Consider the following 20,207-nt stretch of genomic DNA (forward strand, 5'->3'; position numbering starts at 1 on the left):
ACTGCAGATCATATCTCTGCATCGCTGTGCACTGCACCATGTAGACACGTGGGCTTACCCATGCTTCTATGAAAAACACTGTAGCAAGTGAAATAGCCATGGTTCAGGCTTTACTGTGTTATTGCGCTGTATTTTCCTTAGCTGGAGCAGTGTTCAGAATGTTCACAAGCTTTATACAATTTCAAACTACAGCACTGTCTGTGGACATGCAAACCAGTCTTCTGAGTTGTGTTCCTCCTACCCCTTTCACTTCCATGTCTTCTTATGTCTTTTCAGCCCTGCTCCAGCATGCCACCCACGCTGAGATTTATGAAGAGAAGCAACCTAGGAGGTTCATGCTAAGGGATGCTGACTCAGTCACAGCACAACTTCTATTTCTCCTTTACAGGACAAGTGTTTTACACAAGGGATCACTGCCAAAAAGTAATGAGGATAGTGCATAATAAAATGGGGGAAAAGAAAAAACATCAAAGTCATGGAAAAACTAGGAAAAACCATGGAAAAATTTGTGTTAAATTTCTTTTTTCTACATACAACATTCTTTTTTAAAAAAAAAATAAACTTTTACAAAGGCTTTCATATTTCCAGTCAAATCTCTGGGGTTCTCATGAGCCCAAAAGTTAAGTGTGCTTGAGTTTTTTCTGACCTGGTGCCAAGAAGCAAAAGTCAACTATTTTGCTTTATTGTATTAAGCACCCCTATTATGAAGCAAGACTGGTTATGTGTACTCTAAGACCCGTTTCCAAGAAATCTACTAACAAATCTAGTACCTTGCAAGCAGAAATAGTGCCCTTAGGAAGAGACAAAAAATGATGCCAAGGTGGATAGGTCTGTGTAAATAAAGATAAGATGAAAGGTTTATTGTTTCAAAGGGAGGGAAGAAGTAATTTCAGTGTGCAAAAATGGGTATGTTCATACTCTTGCTTGTGGTTTCTCCTCATTGTGTACATCTATATAGAAAACCAGGATGCCGCGGACACACAGCGTAAGGAAGCCCAATGATTCTTTAGTGAACTGATGAAATGTTTAAGCTGAGACTATAGATAGCATGTATTCCTCCTGCCTAGCTCTTGCAGACCCCTCCTTTGCCTTTAACCAGAAGTACCAGTAGGAAAATTCTGGCCCTTATATGACTTTATTTAACCTTGTACTCAAGGCTCATCAAATAGATGATGTCAAATCAACGAATTGTAGCTGAGATGAACTCCAAAGCTTGTGGGAGGGAGGCCAGTTTGTCAGATCCACATTGGAGAAGAAAACCTAGAGCGAACAGTTACTGAATGTTAGAAAGCTATTTTTCTTTTATGATTCTCTGCCCATATGTATTCAAGTCACTTATGGTGACTTCCCAGCTATCTCTCAAGCATATAGTGATGTTTAAAAGATCCTAAAGATAGCTGGTTACGTAAGAAGCATGTAAAACAGCTCTCCTTAAATTGGGGCATGAGGAACAGCCAGGAGGAACTCAGTAGACACTTTGCCCATTTTATCTCAGGTATGGAAATACTTTGAGGCATGCTAAAGCATTGCCAAGACTCTTATCCATTCATTAGTAACAAATTTTAATGTGCTGAATGATCTGTTTGAAGAATTTCCAAAAAGACACTGCCAGGCTTTCCACAACTCTTTCTAGTGAAACAAAGAATATACTTATCTGGTACAAATAACAAAGTGCTCTGAAAACATATGACATGTGGAGCTTGATTCATTCTGCATGTGATGGTGTCTATAATGATAGAAAAGCAAGGGTCTGAGAGGTTAGTTTAAGCTGTAGTTACATATTATTACGATAAACTTAGCAGGACATTCTACTAATACTTCCTTTTAGTGAGGTACAAGAACCTAAATTCACTCCGTGATTATGCAGGCTCAGTGATACGCACCACAAAGACAACGTCTGCAAAGCAGCCAAGAAAAAAAAAACAAACCGATTTTAAATGGATAGGAAGCACGCAGCTCATAGACTGGTAATAATGTCAGTAAAAATCTGTAATTGGCAAAACCAACACGTATCAGGCCTATTATGCAATTCTAAATGATGGGAGAAAGAGCAAAACAAACCATGCTTCTACAGAGTTTTGACAAAAATAAGCTAAGAGAGCTTCAGGTGTACCTGATGGGGAACTGATTCATTTGAACAAAAGGAAGTAATCTTACAGACCTATCAGCTCACAGGAACACTCCTGAGAACACAGAGGTTCATGATCTCAGACCACAATTTCTTATGTTTCTGAAGAACTATCTTGGCAAGATTTGGGTAACTAGGAGGGGTGTAGGTGTTGATTCTGGAAGATTCAAGAACCAAGAGGTGGTTGGACTACTGCAGAAGGGCTGACAACCAATGCTTCCTGGCCCACAAAAGACCTCTCCTTATGATCACGTTGTGCCTGGCCTTCCCTGAGAAATCAGTCTTCACAGGGGTAGAAATATACCAAGAAAAATATGACACTGGATGATTGCAGAGGTCAAACAATCCAGCATACTACCCCAGCACTGAGCCATCAGCCAGTCAGGAGCAGCTGCTAAAGAACTTAATTCTCCAATTTACAAATAGATCTATGACTAAGATAACTTTCTAACAACCCAAGCATTCAGTGTACAGAGACATTTTTGATACCTCTCTGAAATCACAGAAATACTTTGCAGGCCAGTCAAACCACCTGTAATGCCTGCACAGTGGCATTAAGTTAAGGAAGCTCCCTAGCATACTACAGGAGAATCACAGAATGCTGTGAGTCTACCCATCAGAAGAACAATAAGAGTTACTGTGGAAAAAGAGATAGGGAGCAGCACCTTCAGCATGACACCTGCAAGTTCTTCCATAGAGCTCTGTCAGTCTCAAGCAGGGGAAAAGCAAATTCTGCCACAGTACTGTGGTGTTTATATGTAGAAAATAGCCAAATGTGTCATTTGTCTTTCACTTTTCCTAGATGGAAAGTACACAGTAAAAATTAAAGGAGAAAATTAAAAAGCCTGAACAAGGAGCAAACAACGGTCAGGACACTTAAAATCCCTTAAGCAATATGGATTACAGTGACTATGGATGCCTTTTAACCTGTACTACCTATAACGATTAGTAATGTTTATGATATTTAAATAAAAGGACATACTCATATATGATATCGCTGAACCTTGGTAGTTAGTGATAGAAATAAATACACGGAGCACAGGTTCCCCTGGTGTTGCAGTAGTCCTCCTACACATATCACACCTGCGATCTGTACTACCAAATGAAATAAACAAAAAAGAACAATCCTTTATGGAAGTTTACAGGCTGTGGCTTAGTCCACACTGTAACATTTTGGTGACCTCATGATGTTACTTTAGTAGTATACTTTAACAGCAAAACCCTAATGAGTTTCAAGAACAGCAAAGCCCATACTTCTCGGAAACTCAAATGAGTGATAAAACCATGAAAATTCTCACAGGTCTCCCAGCCAAATCAGCTAGGATGAAAAAATACTTCTGCATTACAGTCACAAGCTATATATATATATATATATATATATATGTATGGGAAATTACTGTTCTTTTTAATATAAATAACACAGACACATCCTGTGTGTAACATGCATGATCATGAAAATGCCACCACTGCCTTTTGAACTGCACATTTCCTCAAACTCATGTTTGAAAGCTTCTAACAAAAAATATTACAGTAACTGATGTTGTTTTCAACTGTTTCTCTTGGTTACAAATGTATTGGAAAGCTTGCACAAGCTGCAGCCTGTGTTAACTCTTTCTTATTATGGGACTGTTTTCTTCAGTGTGTGGGATGCTAACAGGTGTACTTACCATGATGTTCCACACCACATGCTGTTCTCATGTTGCTTTAGTCAGCAGTTCGAGATTCAAATCCAAAAGGCATAACCTTGCACCCACTTTTACAAATGTTTCGAAAGTCAGCTCTCAAAGGAAGTATAATCTTCAGGACAGAGCCCCAGCCCCTCTGACTCCCTGCCTTATGAAAACTTCATTGTCCCCTCCACACACACTCTAATAGAATGACTAGAAACAGCTGTTGACACATAAATTAGCTAGACATGGCTGTGCTAAAAGCAAGAGACAAAAGCTGCTTTGCTAAAGACAACTAATAAACACAAGTGTTCTATGAGTATACAATGAGGGAGAGATGTGCTTTGGCAGTAACATACCCCAAAAGAATTTTGTCTTTCACATAATAAAACCAGTTAGCACAATGCTCAGAGTCCCTGTGAGGTGAAATTAGAATCATAGAATACCTCAAGTTGGAAGGGACCCATAAGAATCATCGCATCCCACTCTCTGCTCCCTGCAGGACTACCTAAAACTAAACCATATGACTAAGAACATCACGCGGGCGGTCCTTGAATCCTGATGGGAAGCCGTGACCACTTCCCTGGGGAGCCTGTCACAGTGACAGATTACACACACATGTACTCTAGATCCACACAGAACCTGAGGTTTGACTGCAGACTTCAAGTCCAACCATATGGCAAGCATGTGGCCATGCTCTCCAGATGTACTGCAGTAATGCCCAAGGTTATTCATGCCCTTCCGGCCTAAGACAAAAGAATCACTTTTCATTACTATTTCAGTATTCATATGCCTATAGAGTAAGTTAACTCCTTCTTGTCAGTAAAGGACAAAGTGAATGGATGGCAATACAGTATGCTGACTTCTAGCATTTTCAGTGAACTTTGGTGTAACAAATGTAATTCCTTTAAAGATTCCAAGGTTATTTTAGCCTCCGAATTCTGCCATGGCTCAGTAGCAGAAAGATTATGCCTTGTCCTAAGAAAGATACTGTCCGTTCTATGACTGCAGCTGACTGTATAAGGCAGCTGTATAAGGAGTGTCTGTCCCACTCCCAAGACTATGGCCTGTGACCAGTTAAGCTCTCCAAGCACAGGCAGGGGTTTTAGTATACACATCCAGAAAAACAGCTGTCACTGCTATGCTGTAGTATGCCATGTTAACAGCCTGCCTTTCTACTGGCTTTCTGAGTAATGCAGATGCGAGGACAACCTTCTTAACACATGGAAAGAATAGAAACAAACGAAAAGACTCAGACTGTTTAAAGCAAGCCTATCCCTGGAAGAGGAATTTCACCAACCAATAGAAGACACAATTGAGCACAAAATGACACAAATTAATTTCAGTAGCAGGCTTTGTCCCATTAAGGATTTAGGAAAAACTTTCTATTTAGTGCAACAATGGAATGTCAGAAGGGTCTGTAACATGTTCTCTGTAACTATGAGGAAAGAAAACAAAGCTTGAACCAGGAACTACCAACACTCAAAGCTTCCACACCTCCCCACCCTCAAACAGGGACATTTTCTGATCTAGCCCCAAGTCTTGCATGATCACTGCTACCCACAAAACCTGAGTTTTCAGCAGCAAAAATGGTCTGTGAAGGCAAGAGGGAATAAGTTTTTTTATTCTGCAGAAAATGTCAGGAAGATGCAATTATACCAAAAAAAAAATAGAAGGGATGTCATAAATGGAGAAAAGGGAAAGGTATTACCCTTACATCCTTCTACAGCAACTTACTGAAGTGAGCCTTAGTAATGTCATCACTAATGACTGGCAAGAGCTGTGGTCTGTTACAGGAAATTCAATAATCCCATGAACTAACCACAAGGAAAAGACCCTCCATTAACTCAGGAGTACAGGTGGCCCATAATCATTAGCCTTTTTAGGCTTATTACAATGAGGTCAGCTGGTTCAGAAGGCACTGTGCCTACGCTCATTGACAAAGATGCAAAACAGATGTGAATATAACCACAGCATGTGGTACAAAACTGTACTGACTGTGATTCAAACTGGGGTTTCCGTACTCTGAATTGTCTCAATATTGAGAAACAATAGCTTTAGGTATGTATCAGAAGTGTAATTTCTCCAGTTGGATAAATCCTTGGTTTTGAAGAAAATGAAGTAAATAATTTAAGGCAACATTCAAGGTTTTCTGTACATCAACTTGCAGTTAATCACAGTGACTACAGAACTGAAGGAGTACAAGCAGTCTTAATCTTGGTAGCACGAGGACTTCCCAGCAAAGGTCTCTTTGTAGGGCCACAGCATTATAAAACAATTCAGACTGGAAGTGATCATGGCAAGTCTCTAGTCCGAGCTCCTCATCAAAGAAGAGTCAGCTATGAGGTAAGTCGAAGTTGCTTATGACTTTATCCAGCTGGACACTGAACAACTTCCTTGCTTCAAGTTATTATCATTGTCGCTTGTCCTTCCACCATGTGTATCTGTGAAGTCCATCCAGCTGTCCAGGTTCCCCTGACTGCCAGCTCTGCCCTCCAGCACATCAGCTGGTACCCCTCCCAGTCTGGGGGAGTGTCATCTGCAAACTTAGCTAGAGTGCCCTCCATCCCCTCCTCCAGACCACTGATAAAGATGTTAAAGAGGACAGGTCACAGAACAGACCCCTACAATACTCCTTTACCAGCTCATTAATCAACAGCCCTTGAGCCTGATCACCAAAATAGATTTTTACCTACCTAGTTGTCCACTCATCTAAATCATTAAGTTCTGTGTTGGATACAAGAATAAAGCGGGACACAGTATCAAAACCTTTGCTAAAATGGCAGTAGAAGACATCTGCTGCCCTAACCTTATTGATAATTGTTTTATCACCCAGGCAATCGGGTTGGTTAGACATAATTTATACTGGAAGCTCCCTAACAATGCCATTTAGATTCAGATTTTCTTCCTTACACTAGTTCTGCTTTTTCTCTTTTGCAAACTGTTGTGTGGATTTTAAGAATGAGAACTGGCAAGCTCTCTGTGTGGCTGTGATACATGGCTGGGGAGGCTAAGGAAGAAAGCAGCTTCACAACTTTATGATAATGTTCATAGAAACAGAGAAAATGACTACAACGTCAAGTAAGATCAACTCTCAAACATCTTCAAACAATGTGACCCTGGCTCTGTCAGACGCTTACAGAGATTTTCAAACACCCAGAATTTCCGGTCTTCCTGATCTGTAAACAATCACACTAACTTAGCAAAGATTATATTCTAATACACATAAGAAGTAGAATTTTAAACACGCTGTTTTGAAATTCTGTGCCATAAGTTTTCTTTAAAATCAGCAGGAAGCCTTCTTCAGGAGGGTCAATCATTTAAATAAAATCCTGTGATAGGAGAGGTTGCTCTTGGACTGATAACAAGCATGTTCAGACACACTAATCCATGTGGGAATCCTCAGATTGTTTGAATTAAAATGCTTTTTGGCTTTTTTTTTCAGGACATTCTAGGAACTCCTGTTGTTTATCCATAGCTGTGCACTTTTTGAGACATAAGACAGATGCAACACTAAGAAAACTGCGGACTTCCTGTTACCCAACATCTATTGCACAGTGCAGGGCCTACTCAGGATGTTTTGGGAAAAGTTTCTTTTTCTCAGGTATTTTTTCACATTTGGCATATTAAGCCTGGACAGAAGTCTGTTTGTGAGAACTATGATTAAACATGTTTCTTAACAAGAGCAATCAAGTTTACAGGATATATTTATGTCCCACGAAGCACCACATCTTGCTCTCTTTGATAGATAAATTGACCTCAACTACAGCAAAAAGTTAAGCTAGAAACACAGCACTGCATAGTTTCCAACTCAACTTCTCTTTTGAATGAAAAGAGCTTTCAGTACACCTCTCTGTAAAAAAACTGCTGTTTTTCATTAGATATACAGGGACATGGAGGACATACATGGCTATTTTTCGTATTGCAATGTTATCTTTAAAGTTACAAATCCAAATTTCCCATCGCAGTTCTCAAAAACCTTGTATTATGCTTCAGACATCTTAAATAACACTAATGAAGGTTTTATGTAGTTGTCCTTCTGCATCATTCCAGAACAGCACTTGTCCTTCAGGCTCTATCTAATTTAAAAACTGCTTGTACATGACAGGGACTCAGTTTGACAGAGGTGTCTTAAAAAATTCACAGCAAGCCTATTCCAGATAAGAGAAAGTGAGACTGACTTATCTTACTGAAGAAAGATAAGAACACTGAGGTCACAACTGGCATAACTTGAACAAATCACTGTCACAGAGTGAATGCAGTATCCTCCACGTAGGAAGATGTATTTATAACTTGGAGAAGTTTTTATGTTGGAAAAATTCCTTAATTTGCTTCTCTAGTTCTTCCAGGTAGGAGTGAGAGACAAAAGCAAATTGACCTAAGCTGAGGATGAAGAAAGGACCTCTTCTGGACAATCTCTACTAAACAGCCAACTCTTTATTTCCTATTTCTTACAATGAAGTAAAAACTGGAGCAATGTTGCTCCTCTCTAAGCAGTTAAGAGACAGCAACCCACCTACTAATAATGAGTAAGCAGAACTGTATCCTTTGCCTTTGCCATAACTGGGCAAACTTTGTTAGGTACCTTGGACAAAATAATTGTAAGAAGACAGTTCCTTGAATTAATATTTTCCAGCCTGTCTTTGTGACATTCATTGATGCTTATAATATTTGAGGCTCCTGCATTAAAGAAACAAGCATACAGAGGCACATAGAAAGTAAAAAAGAGCAAGCAATAGGAAGGGACGGGAAGCTGAAGAGGAGGCAAAAGGAAGGAACTGGAAGGGGGCAACAGGGGAGAAGGGTGAGACAGCAGAAAACGGGAAGCAAAAGGAGAGGACAAGACAACACGAAGGAAAAGAAAGGAGAAGACAGCAAGAGAAGCCAACAGGAGGCAAGCAAGATGAGAAGGCATCTGGAGGCAAGAGGAAGAGTTTGAAGAAAAGGAGGAGGAACTGGATCAGTAAGAGATTAGAAAAGAGGAAGAGAGGGAAGAACACAGGAAGGTGATAGATGAAAAGAATGAAGATGAACAAAATCAGGAGGAAGTGTTTAGCAAAAGAATAGAAGAAATAAAAGCTGGAAGAAAAAGAGGAGAAAAAGGGGGAAAAGCAGTAGCAGAATGAACAGGTGGAAGAACAGGAAGACTAGGAGAAGTAGTTGTACTCAATGATCTCGGGGGTCTTTTCCAACCTAAATGATTCTATGGTTCTATAATTTAAGCAAAGCTTCTTGCTGTGCTTCAAACAAAATGGACACCAATATAACTAGCACTATGATTTTAACAGTTGCTTGCTCCAAGGTTCAGTCTCTTTCCTGCACCCAAGGCAGCTTGTTTAGAGCTCATCACACCTCTGGCCTTCTGCATGAAGACATTTCTTTAAATAAGCCAGAAGAGTCACTGCCCCTGGAGTCTTCCCTAAAACCTGAGTCTAGCTGACCATATAGTAAATGGACTATCAGAGACAGAACACTCATATGTTGAAGTTGCACGAAAAGATAGGCTACCAGACATAAATTGGCAGAGTGCTGCAGGGTAAGGTGCTTAGATTTTTCTCAAGATGAGGATAATCAAAGCACCTGCATGCTATTGAAATGACCTGGCCACAGAAACAAGGTACCAGATAACGCTAGATACCATGGTATTCTCTCAACAACTCTCTTCCCATACAAACTTGACTACTGTTTTCCACACCCACTCAGCTTCATAATTCCTACAGAAATAAATTCTGCTCACCCTTGTGATTCTCATTTTGTAGACCATTAGATAACATCTCAGTATTTCATTTCCTTTCCTGTTATGCAGACATCAGATAAATCACAATACAATGATACGAAAAAAAGAATAGTTTGTTGAACAGGGTACATGGCTTCACATTCCCCTAAAGAAAAAGAACACCAACCAAAAAGTACGTATCACTAAAGAATTGAAATCTTGAGACATACTGCCACAATCCTGTTGACGTTGGAGCATATTAAAGCAGATGTTTCCTGTCAAGTGTTACCTCTCCCTACTGTACATACTAGTTAGTATATTCCACCAGCCACTTCAAGCAAACACATGTAAATGTTAAAGATCTTGAGTAAATTTGCTTGTAATCCACTGCTCTGTTTGTTAGTGCTGTATTCCTAAGCAACATTTAGAGTCCTATGGATTATTGTTTCCCCCCTGTTTAAGTTCAGTAATGCTCTTTGAAGAGCTGTTAAACAACACATCATCATGCACTCAAAGGAAAAAGCATAACATTTTTAAAATCCTTTCTCTCAAATACTATGTATGAGTTTATTTATACAGCTAAGGAGAAGCTCTAGTTCAATGATTCAGGCTAAACTGTGGCCACACAATATAGACTGACCATAAGAAGAGGTGTTTTTCATTTGCTCTCTAACACAGACTTCAGGAGAGAGGCCCATGACCTCCGGAGACATTAGTCTTTAGGACCTAAGTTTCTTTTCCTAGGCACTATTTTTGCTATCCTACTATTACAAATGTTAATATGTCTTTTTCAGTCATCTTTATTTTAACAGGATTTCTCTAGTTCTAGTGTTAGAACAACAAAATACAGAAATAAGGAATTGTTGTGGTTTAAGCCCAGGCTGTAAATCAGAACCACACAGCCCTCTCGCTCACTCCCCCAGCTTCTTTCCCCCCTGCCCCCCCTGGCTCCCGTAGGGACGGGGAGGAGAATCGGAAGAATGTAACTCCCATGGGTTAAGATAAGAACAGTCCAGTAACTAAGGTATAACACAAACCACTGCTGTTACCACCAATGATAATAATGATAAGGGAAATAACAAAGGGAGAAATACAGTACCACCCGTCAACACGTAGCCCGATCGAGCAGTGAACCAGCCCTTCTGAGTAACTCCCAGTTACATCCCGGGCATGACGTGCTGTGGTACGGAATACCTCTTTGGCTAGTTTGGGTCAGGTGTCCTGTTTCTGCTTCCTCCCGGCTTCCCCTCCTCCGTGGCACAGCATGAGACCGAGGAAGTCCTTGATCAGACTAAACATTTGAGCAGTAACTAAAAACATTGGTGTTATCAGCGCTGTTCCCAGGCCGAAAGTCAAAAATACAGCGCTGCACCAGCTACTAAGAAGGAGAAAAATGACTGCTACTGATGAACCCAGGACAGGAATATTGTCACTCAACAGCACCTGAGTCAGGGCAATCCCAAGAACAGCTACAGGCTGGGAGGAGAATGGGTTGAGAGCAGCCCTGAGAAGCACTTTGGGGGTGTTTGTTGACAGAAAGCTCAACATGACCCCACAGTGTGTGCTCACACACAGAAAACAACCGTATTCTGGGCTGCATCAGAAGGAGTGCGACCAGGAGTTTGAGGGAGGTGATCCTGCCCCCCTACTTTGTGCTGGTGAGACCCCACCTGCAGTTCTGCATCCAGCTATGGGGCCCCCAACACGAGAGGGACATGGACCTGTTCGAGTGAGTACAGAGGAGGCCATGAAGATGATCAGAGGGCTGGAGCACCTCTGCTTTGGAGACAGGCTGAGAGAGTTGGGCTTGTTCAGCCTGGAGAAGAGCAGGCTCACGGGAGGCCTTACAGCAGCTTCCTGGTACCTAAAGGGGCCTACAAGAAATCTAGAGAACCACAGAATGGTTTTGGTTGTAAAGGATCTTAAGATCATACAGTTCCAACCCCTCTGTCCTGGCAAGGGACACCTCACACTAAACCATGTCACCCAGGGCTCTATCCAATTTAGTCTTGAACACCACCAGGGATGGAGCAGTCACAGCTTCCTTGGGCAACCCACTCCAGTGCCTCACCACCCTTACAGTAAAGAACTTCCTCCTTATATCCAATCTAAACTTCCCTTGTTTAAGTTTTAACTCGCTACCCCCTGTCCTACCACTACAGTCCCTAATGAAAAGTCCCTCCCCAGCATCCTTAGAGGCTCCCTTCAGATACTGGAAGGCTGCTATGAGGTCTCCATGCAGCCTCTAGCTTTGATACATATGTAGTGACAGGACAAGGGGGAGTGGCTTTAACTGAAAAAGGCTAGATTTAGATTAGATACAAGATAAAAATTCTTCACTGAGAGGGTAGTGAGGTGCTGGCACAGGATGCCCAGAGAAGCTGTGGCTGCCCCATCCCTGACAGTGTCCAAGGCCAGGCTGGACTGGGTTTTTAGCAACCTGCTCTAGTGGAAGGTGTCCTTGCCCAAGGCAGGGGGTTGGAACTAGACGATCTCTAATGTCCTTCCCAACCCAAACCATTCTATTATTCGATGATTAAAAGTGACTTGCTTAAGAACTACTAACTGTGATTTCAGAACTAAGCTGGGCTCTTCAATGAGTGAGTTCAGCACTGGCACTTATAAATTAAGCAGATTATATGATTTTGGCCACAAAAGCCTGAAAATCGCTGGACAACATTATGGCATTTTTACAGAAAAGCGTAATTCAGATATTTTGGACTACTGTGTGTGTAAATGAGTCACAAAAGTGACCAACTTTGAAAACATGTAACTTTTAAATCTTCAGGAAAAAAAAAATACAACTATAAAATAGAAGAAAAAACAAAATTCAAGTGTCCTGGATACACTCTGCAAAGTTCATAACAATAAATATTTGTAAGAATGGCTGGGAAAATATTTATATCCTTCCATCATTATCAATTGCTCAGTTTTATTTAATAATCAGACTTAGCTCCACAGAACTAAATAAGGCAGTCATCACCATGAGGTGATCTATGCTTCAGACGGTCAAGCAAACATTGTCAAGAACATAATTCAAACAGTCACAGCGTTACTGAAAAACATTCATACATTCAGAAATACTTACTGAACTTTAAGAAAAAAGACAGACAAATATATTTAATGTCATGGTTTCTTCAAGTCATACAGGAATACAGATATCTTAGGGTTTATATCCAAGAATTAGCCTCTATTTTTTTATACAGTATTTCAATATAATGGTAGCTGTCACTTAAACAATTAGATTTTGGATCTCTGAACAGAATAAATAAAATAGTGGAAACCCAGGCCTAATCTTAAACTAGACCATCTACCTACAAGTAAGTAATAGTTCTCTGAAGACTCTGTTAAGTATTAAAGGAAGCTGCTACCTCTGAATTTAGTAACTTTCAGAAATTTCCCAATTAGGGAAGCACCCTAATACCCTTGGTTTTCCAAGAGCAATCATCCTTTTCATACAAGATACATTTCGCTTTGAAATTACTGTTTCCTGATTAAACACATTGAACAGGACAACAGGTCATTCTTGTATTAGTTAAGCTATGAAACCAGATCAACACTTGGATACAACCGACACAGTGAATGTTCTTCCACACAGAATATGTACAATAATACTCAGCTTAATCCTCTTATGCCAATCTTCTGAGAAAATGGAGGCCTGGATGAGACTTGCTCAAAATTCATCTGCTAACACAAGATGTATATCCAGCAAATCTTCTAAGAGCAGATTGGACTTGTCAGAAATAGCTTCAGGCATACTCCTAACCTGCCCTGAAACTGGGAATGGATTTCATGACTGCCTGCAGTCTCTTGTGGGACATTTTGTATCATAATAGATGACATATTTCAATTGGTTTAAAATAAGGGGTGGGGGGAGGGGAGAGAGGGTTGTTTGTTTTTGTTTTGCTGTTGGCTTGTTTGGTTTTTTTAAAGCTTCTTTAGTTTTTTTAAAGCTTGTTTAGTACTGAATTAGTACCTTATCTGTTTAAAACTTCCATGAATTTCAAGAGCTGCTGCATCCGGCTGTAAACAATTATTTACTAAGAAAAAGAGTAAAGTTACTTGGAAAAGGAATTTCAAGTCAAGTATTTGAAGGCTCAGAAAGATTTATTCTATTTATTTCTTTTCCAGGCTGTATGAACCTATTTTCATCCAAGTAAACATTGGTAAAATTAGTTTAGGTAAGACCAAAATATGGTCAGAACTTGTTAAAACAATAAAGCACATAAAGAATGTGAAAATTGGAAACTCTTGTCAAAAGACTTCACAATTTTGGAACTGCTACATAGTACAAAACAGAGAGATATCTAAGATAATGACCAAGGTGATACAAATAAGTATTTCATCTTACTTGTCCAGGGCTGTGCTGGTAGGCATGCTCCTGCCAAATCCTCGGACACCCATATGACAAAAGTATGGAATGCAAGACAGATGGGCAGCAATTATAGCCAATGAATCTGACGCATTAACAAAGAAACCATTTTGGCCAAGGATCATGTAGCGGTCCTGGAGAAGAAAACAAATTCAAATAAGCATCTTACATTCCATGTTTTGGAGAGTGGTAATTTCTTTTATTAGATCCACTGTAGGCAGGGGAATAAAGAACAGTCTTTGGGTTACTCACATCCCTCTTCAAGCAGGTTAATTTACTGGCATCATCCTGGCAGGTTTATAATCTCACTGTCACACCACCACTCCCTCCAGCCTTGCAAATCAAAGCTCCCAGAGCAGTCCCTAGCTTCAGCCTCCTACGTGACATTTCAGTAGGTCTGCTCCTGCCAGGGAATGCTTACGTAGGAGAATGTTTTTGCCAATGACACGCACTATATAGGAAGTAGGAGGGTGTTTTGTGTTTACTGACAACAGAAAACACTTCTGTTCTTCAGAACCTTTTCATCTTTCTCCCACCATGTCAGGACAAAAAGTTATTTCTGTAAGACTTTGCTATTTATAATGCTGATAATAAAACATAAAAAACCTCTAAACCAAACAGTGATTATGATTCAGTGCTTTATTTAGCTAAAAAATCCCTCAATTTATAATGTCAACCAAAAAGAACTTAACTTAGTTATTACTTACTGTGACAAGTCTGTATTACCTATATATCCTGTGTCTTCCTAACCAAGAAATAAAAATGTTACAACAATGCAAGATAAAACCAGCCTAATATTTAAAGAATTATCATTCATCATTCAAATCCTGCTTGATTTGCAGTCATCTGCAGAGACAAGTGACAACATATGTGTCTGATTTATGGGTTGCAAATGCTATTATCTGTACCTGAAAGTAATACCATTTTCAGCTTCAAGGACTTACTGAAAAGCAAATAAATTATACCTACATGTCCCATATCTGACCCCAGACAAAACAGCTACAGTGAAACCTCCAGACAGCTCAAAATACTTACTCCATCAGCATCAAAAGCAGCTCCAAATCCATACTCGCCACCTCTCATAGCCTCTAGCAAGGCAGTTGCATATGTTAAATTGGGATCAGGAGGCTGTCCACCAAAGTCCTCCAAAGGAGTACAGTTTATGGCAGAATTTGCAGGGGCTCCCAATTCATCACACAGGATTTTTCTCACATAAGGTCCCATAACTGCAAAATCAGAAATCTGCCATGCAGTCACAAAAGCCTATGCTCGACTCTCAAAGTTTTCACAGCACCATGGAGACTTGATACAAAACGTACTTGGAGCAATTCTATACATCTGTCCTAGCAACAAAACCCAAACTACCATTTCACAGAGGAGTGTGTGACTGTCCCCCCAGTAAACATCAATTGGCAATTCAGCATTGAGAAACTGGTTCCCCACTAGTGGAAGTGCAAAAGTAATCACTGCATGGTGAAAGATGCAAGTTTTATTCACCCATCACTAAGTAAAGAAGTTATCATACATAGAGGGTTTTTCTCACTAGAATAAAAATAAGATGCTACTCTATGTGCCCTGGAATGCAAACAACAGTTTAACACTTAATAGCAAGGAAAGTAAACAGTAAGGAAATACAAATGGGAAATATACTTACCTCAGCATTCCAATTCATGTTAAAATTGCAACAGGTTTGTCCACCAAAGAATTTCGCCACATTTCAGTTACTACCATGTAGACAATAAATAAAAACTTCCTCAAGACTAACTTCAAAACAACTTTATTTTGTTAAAGATATGGGCAACCAAAACCCTAGCTCATGCTGTTATATAGCATAACTAGTATTGCATTTGGTGGCTGACGGGACTGTTAACGACTGACTGAGTTCTCTCCATCCCTGAGGCAGGTGTGAACAGGTCACTCAGAGTAAAAAGGAATCACACCCTGGTGTTCTCTCTTTCTCCTACCTTACTCCAAAATCTTGCTAACTGAAGCAACTATAATGTGAGGTAAAACTAGACAACAAACGTGTTCAAGAAAATGTAGCTGCTAATTCTGTAAAATTACTGTAAAAAATAATTCAGGTTCTTACCAAAAATAAACTCCTGACGTATCCCTCTTTTCTAAGTCAGTGTTAAACTATCAACACTTACAGGCATAAAAGCATATTCCAGAGATGCAGAGCTAAAACCAACTTTGGAAGACAGTTTGTCCACATACATGTGGTCCTCTTTAGAGTTCACTATATCTCATCCAGAAAGCCTTTAGATGTGATGCCACAACAAAGGACACCCCCCAAGCTATCTTTGATAGATTGCTCCAGTGGTTATTCACTGTTACCCATAGGCCTTCACTTCTTTACCAAGAAAGATAAACCTCTTTGCCTAATAAGGGACCTAACCAGTTGTTAAATTTGCTCTTGTTAATAGCATATATTCAAATCCTTTCTTACTATTCTTAACCTTAAAAACTCTGACCACTATACCCTGTACTTTTATTGGGCAACTATTGTGGTGTACAGTCTTTATTGGAAAGCTATTGCAATGTACCTACAATTTTGTCCTGATAACAGCTTAACTTCATACCTCCATTCATGGCATCAATCCTTATTTTGATCTGGTTGGGTCCGGTCAGCAAATTTCTGATAGCATTGAAGTCAAAGATATTTCGAAGGAGACTGAGGTAGATATCCACAGAATCCACAATTTCCACTAGAAAAATTAGATACGAAAAAATCAGCACAGTTTGCACATGGGAAAATACCTCTCTCAGCACACTTCTACCAGCCACGCAACTCAATTAAAATCAGAGCATGCGACCTTCACGTAACATGGAACCCATAGAGACAAAGTCAAAGACTGGTTTCAGTGTGACTACCATCAAACTTTAAGCCTTGCAAAGATCAACAGTTTTGCCTGCTAAAGGAATGCAGCAATAATGTAAGTTGATGCTTCCTATTTCACTGAAAACATTCACGAGAATACAGTATATCAAAGTAAATTCCATTTGTCATTCATTAAGTCACTGAACATCTTTTCAAGCTAAAAAAAAAATGTATTCTCAAAGGATGAAAGATGTCTATGCAAAGTTGAAGCCATATGTTCTATTCTTCCACCTGACAGCAGTATGTATCTGCACCAATCCATCAGGAGGAGCATACAGACTATTCTTTACAGTGCTGGCAGCAGGAATATCTGTCTCCAGTTTGTTGTCAATCTGCCATTATACGTCTGCATTTTATATGTCACTGCTTTAGAAAAGTTAGGCTCAGATACAACATCTGTTTTTTGCTAAAGTCTTGATAATATGAATTTTAAATTCATAAAAGCAGAGAGCGACAATCTTTTCAGTTCTCTTGAATGTAAAACCTTATATTAAAATGAAAGTGAGTCTGTCATAATGTTACAAATGTTACAAGCCATGCTCCTCAGTCACCTTGGAATGTATTACTTTTCCTGATTAAATTAAAAAGCGTATGTTATACAAATGTCTTTTTATCTGGTTAAACAAGTATCTTGAAATATTACAGTTACAAGTTAAATTGTAACTTAGAAAATCAGCCAGTTTTGCTCAGAAACACTGACCTCATGCTAATGCTCTTCTTCAGGATAACATGAAAATGACACAGGCATTTTTTTAGCCTGAGAAGAACACTTAGAATAGATCGCAATGATACACTTGACTGGACAAACAAACATTGGTTCTCAAGGCTAAAAAGCAACCTGCAAAACCTATTTGGAAATCAGTTAATTCTATGGTATACGCTGGAAGTGCCAAGGATTCACTAAAATTACACTACTATGTATCTTCCATGCCTTGCTCCCAATGATGTTTAAGTAGGCTATAAGCTTTCCACATATGAACAAATGCCTCAACTTCAGTAAAGCTGCTCACCCATGTTAAAATATGCTGCATGTGGGATTAAAGTCTGAAACTTATTTTAGGTCCTGCCAAACCCAACTGGTTTACTCTCAGTTGCTTCAATACCACTGTAGCCTTGATTCATACAACTGAAAAACTGATTGTTAGTTCATACAACTGAAAAAGTAGAAGTTTCAAATACATCAGAATTATTTTCATTCTTTCTGCACTTCCATTCTGCATTCAGAGCTGTATAAAGTATAATTATTCATGTACTTATAAGCCAATCACATTGCTTCAGTAGGGATCCCTGGCAGCTCTACTGTGCCAGGATGATGTATTCTGGGAAGAGATGATTGGGAAATGATTTTTCCTTGAAAAACATTCACACAAATTGCAATTGTTTTAAATCTGTTTTCATACTACCTTTAAGGCACAGGGGGTACTCCAATTTCATTTAGAAAAATATAATTTGCCGAGATTGAAAAGTTGAAAAAGCAAAATTTTAAACTGTGGCAATCATACAGTTTCAGAATGGTGCTGAAGCTGAATTTTCTTTCCTTTTTGTTTGCCTAAAAAGCCGATCATGTTATTTGCAATAACAATAATAATTAGAAAAAAAAAAAATCATAATTTAAGTTTTTTTTTTAATCAAAACCATTATTTATTAGAATGTACTTCATCTCAAAATATAAAGTTTTGGTGGAAAATAAACTAGCCTTATTTCCAGAATATCAGGAATGAGGAAGAGTTCTTGAGACCACATGGAGTTTTATAGTATGTGAAATACTGTCTGGACCCCTTCCTTTGCTTTTGACTCCTTCAGAAAAAAATGGCTGTGTTAAAAAATTGGCTCACTTCAACCCAAGTGTAGGCATAAAAGTATTCACATCTTTAAAATGAAACGTGTTTAAGCACTCCCTTTACACTAGGAGTCATTAGAAGTACATTGCCTTACACATCTCACAACTTTTCAGAAAGTGTGAGCAAAGAATGAATAAACTGAGACTCTTGCAAACACTTTTGTTAATTAGACTTCCATGAGCAAACCACTCCTAGTCCAAAAAAGTTTGTGTTTGGTGTTTAACTACTAGCAAGCCTAAGCACAAATATTTGGGAAAAATGAACGGCAAAAGAACGGTGGGAACTGGCTAAATGATGAGGACTCACACACTTGTAAGTCTGTAACTCAGCTTCTTTACGTGCAAAACAAATGCAACACTTACCTATGTACCTAATATTTTGATAACTTGTAGTCAGGCATCTTGAGGAAGTAGAGTTATGTTTAAATAATTACCCATTATCATTTTGCATCAGAATCAATGGATATAGCATGCATAACAGCATGTGTTGATACCTCGGAAAGGTTTGAATTTGTTCTCCAGATCAAATTCTTGTCTTCCTAGGCGTGATAAATCAACTCTGAGATCAGGACAAATGGCATATTCCTCCAAGGTTTTGCTGATCTGATAGATTTTATCTGAAACTATATCTGGAGCAGGTCCTGTAAAAGAAGCAAAAAATGTTGTGGGTCATTTTTATTAAATGAAGGTTCCCTACACAAAAAGTGAGTGCTATAATAAACAGTTTTCTGAATGTATTGCAGAAATACATTCTGAAATATATTTCAGGAATAAACCCAGACAAAGAACTATGGAAAATAAGTTCTACTCTTTCAGTGTAACGCAGCTTTAAAACATTTGTTGGAAAAAATGTAACATGGAAATACAGTGTGTTACTTGGAACATTTCGATTCACAAAGAGTATTTAACTATCCAGAGCAGGGCAGTGAGGGAACCAAAAACCCCACAGCCATCCTTCTTTGGGTTTACTGCTCAAAGACTACCATTTTTTGTTCTACATGGAATCTCAACATACATATTAAAGGAAAACCTGTCCTCAGCAGCAGCTTCTGGTGTTTCACAGGTCTTCCTGCAAAAGCCATAGGCACACTTGTGAAGGTGAGACAGCTTTGTGTTTCATGTTATTTCATTAGATATAATTATCACTTTTAAAAGTCTTAGCATTTTGACAGTGGTGTTCTATTGCAGCTTTCCTCCAATGACTTAATGAAATATATGTTTACCTCTTACACGATCTCTCCCCTATTCCAAAGCCTCTGTGTGTCTTTCCAATGTCAACTTCCCACTCCTCTATAGCGCTACTATAATCAATGCAGTTTTGCTATGTCTATTAGTGTGTTCCATCTCAGATACATTGTACCAGATGGTCCACAGCTCACTTAACTCTTCATTTGGCTTAAAAAATGACTTCTTACTCTTCTAATCCAAACCCATGAAAGTGGTGGATCTCATTAGTTCCAGATCATTCTTGATAGATGGATGTAATAATATTGCCAGCTAAAGAGATCCCACAGCATTGCTCCGCATTATCTCCTACACCTACAGAAACAAACCGCTTCTGCCTGGACTAGATCTGCAAACTAGACTGAGAACAGCAAAAAAG

General features: G+C 39.2%; 1 protein-coding gene across 1 annotated transcript in view; it reads right to left on the reverse strand.

Annotated features, from left to right (window-relative positions):
• Window positions 1-20,207, reverse strand: part of PGM5 (phosphoglucomutase 5) — a 67,955-nt gene that overhangs the window by 38,874 nt on the left and 8,874 nt on the right. Inside the window, exons 3-6 of the mRNA XM_062612475.1 lie at window positions 19,099-19,245; window positions 16,466-16,591; window positions 14,919-15,109; window positions 13,863-14,017 (exon numbers count right to left, since the gene is read on the reverse strand). Coding sequence (XP_062468459.1) covers window positions 13,863-14,017; window positions 14,919-15,109; window positions 16,466-16,591; window positions 19,099-19,245 — 619 coding nt within the window. The remainder of the gene's footprint in view (window positions 1-13,862; window positions 14,018-14,918; window positions 15,110-16,465; window positions 16,592-19,098; window positions 19,246-20,207) is intronic.

The sequence above is a fragment of the Pezoporus occidentalis genome, unplaced genomic scaffold, assembly GCF_034315485.1.
Source record: "Pezoporus occidentalis ecotype Australia unplaced genomic scaffold, CSIRO_AGI_Poc_V1 ctg16, whole genome shotgun sequence".
Lineage (NCBI taxonomy): Eukaryota > Metazoa > Chordata > Aves > Psittaciformes > Psittacidae > Pezoporus > Pezoporus occidentalis.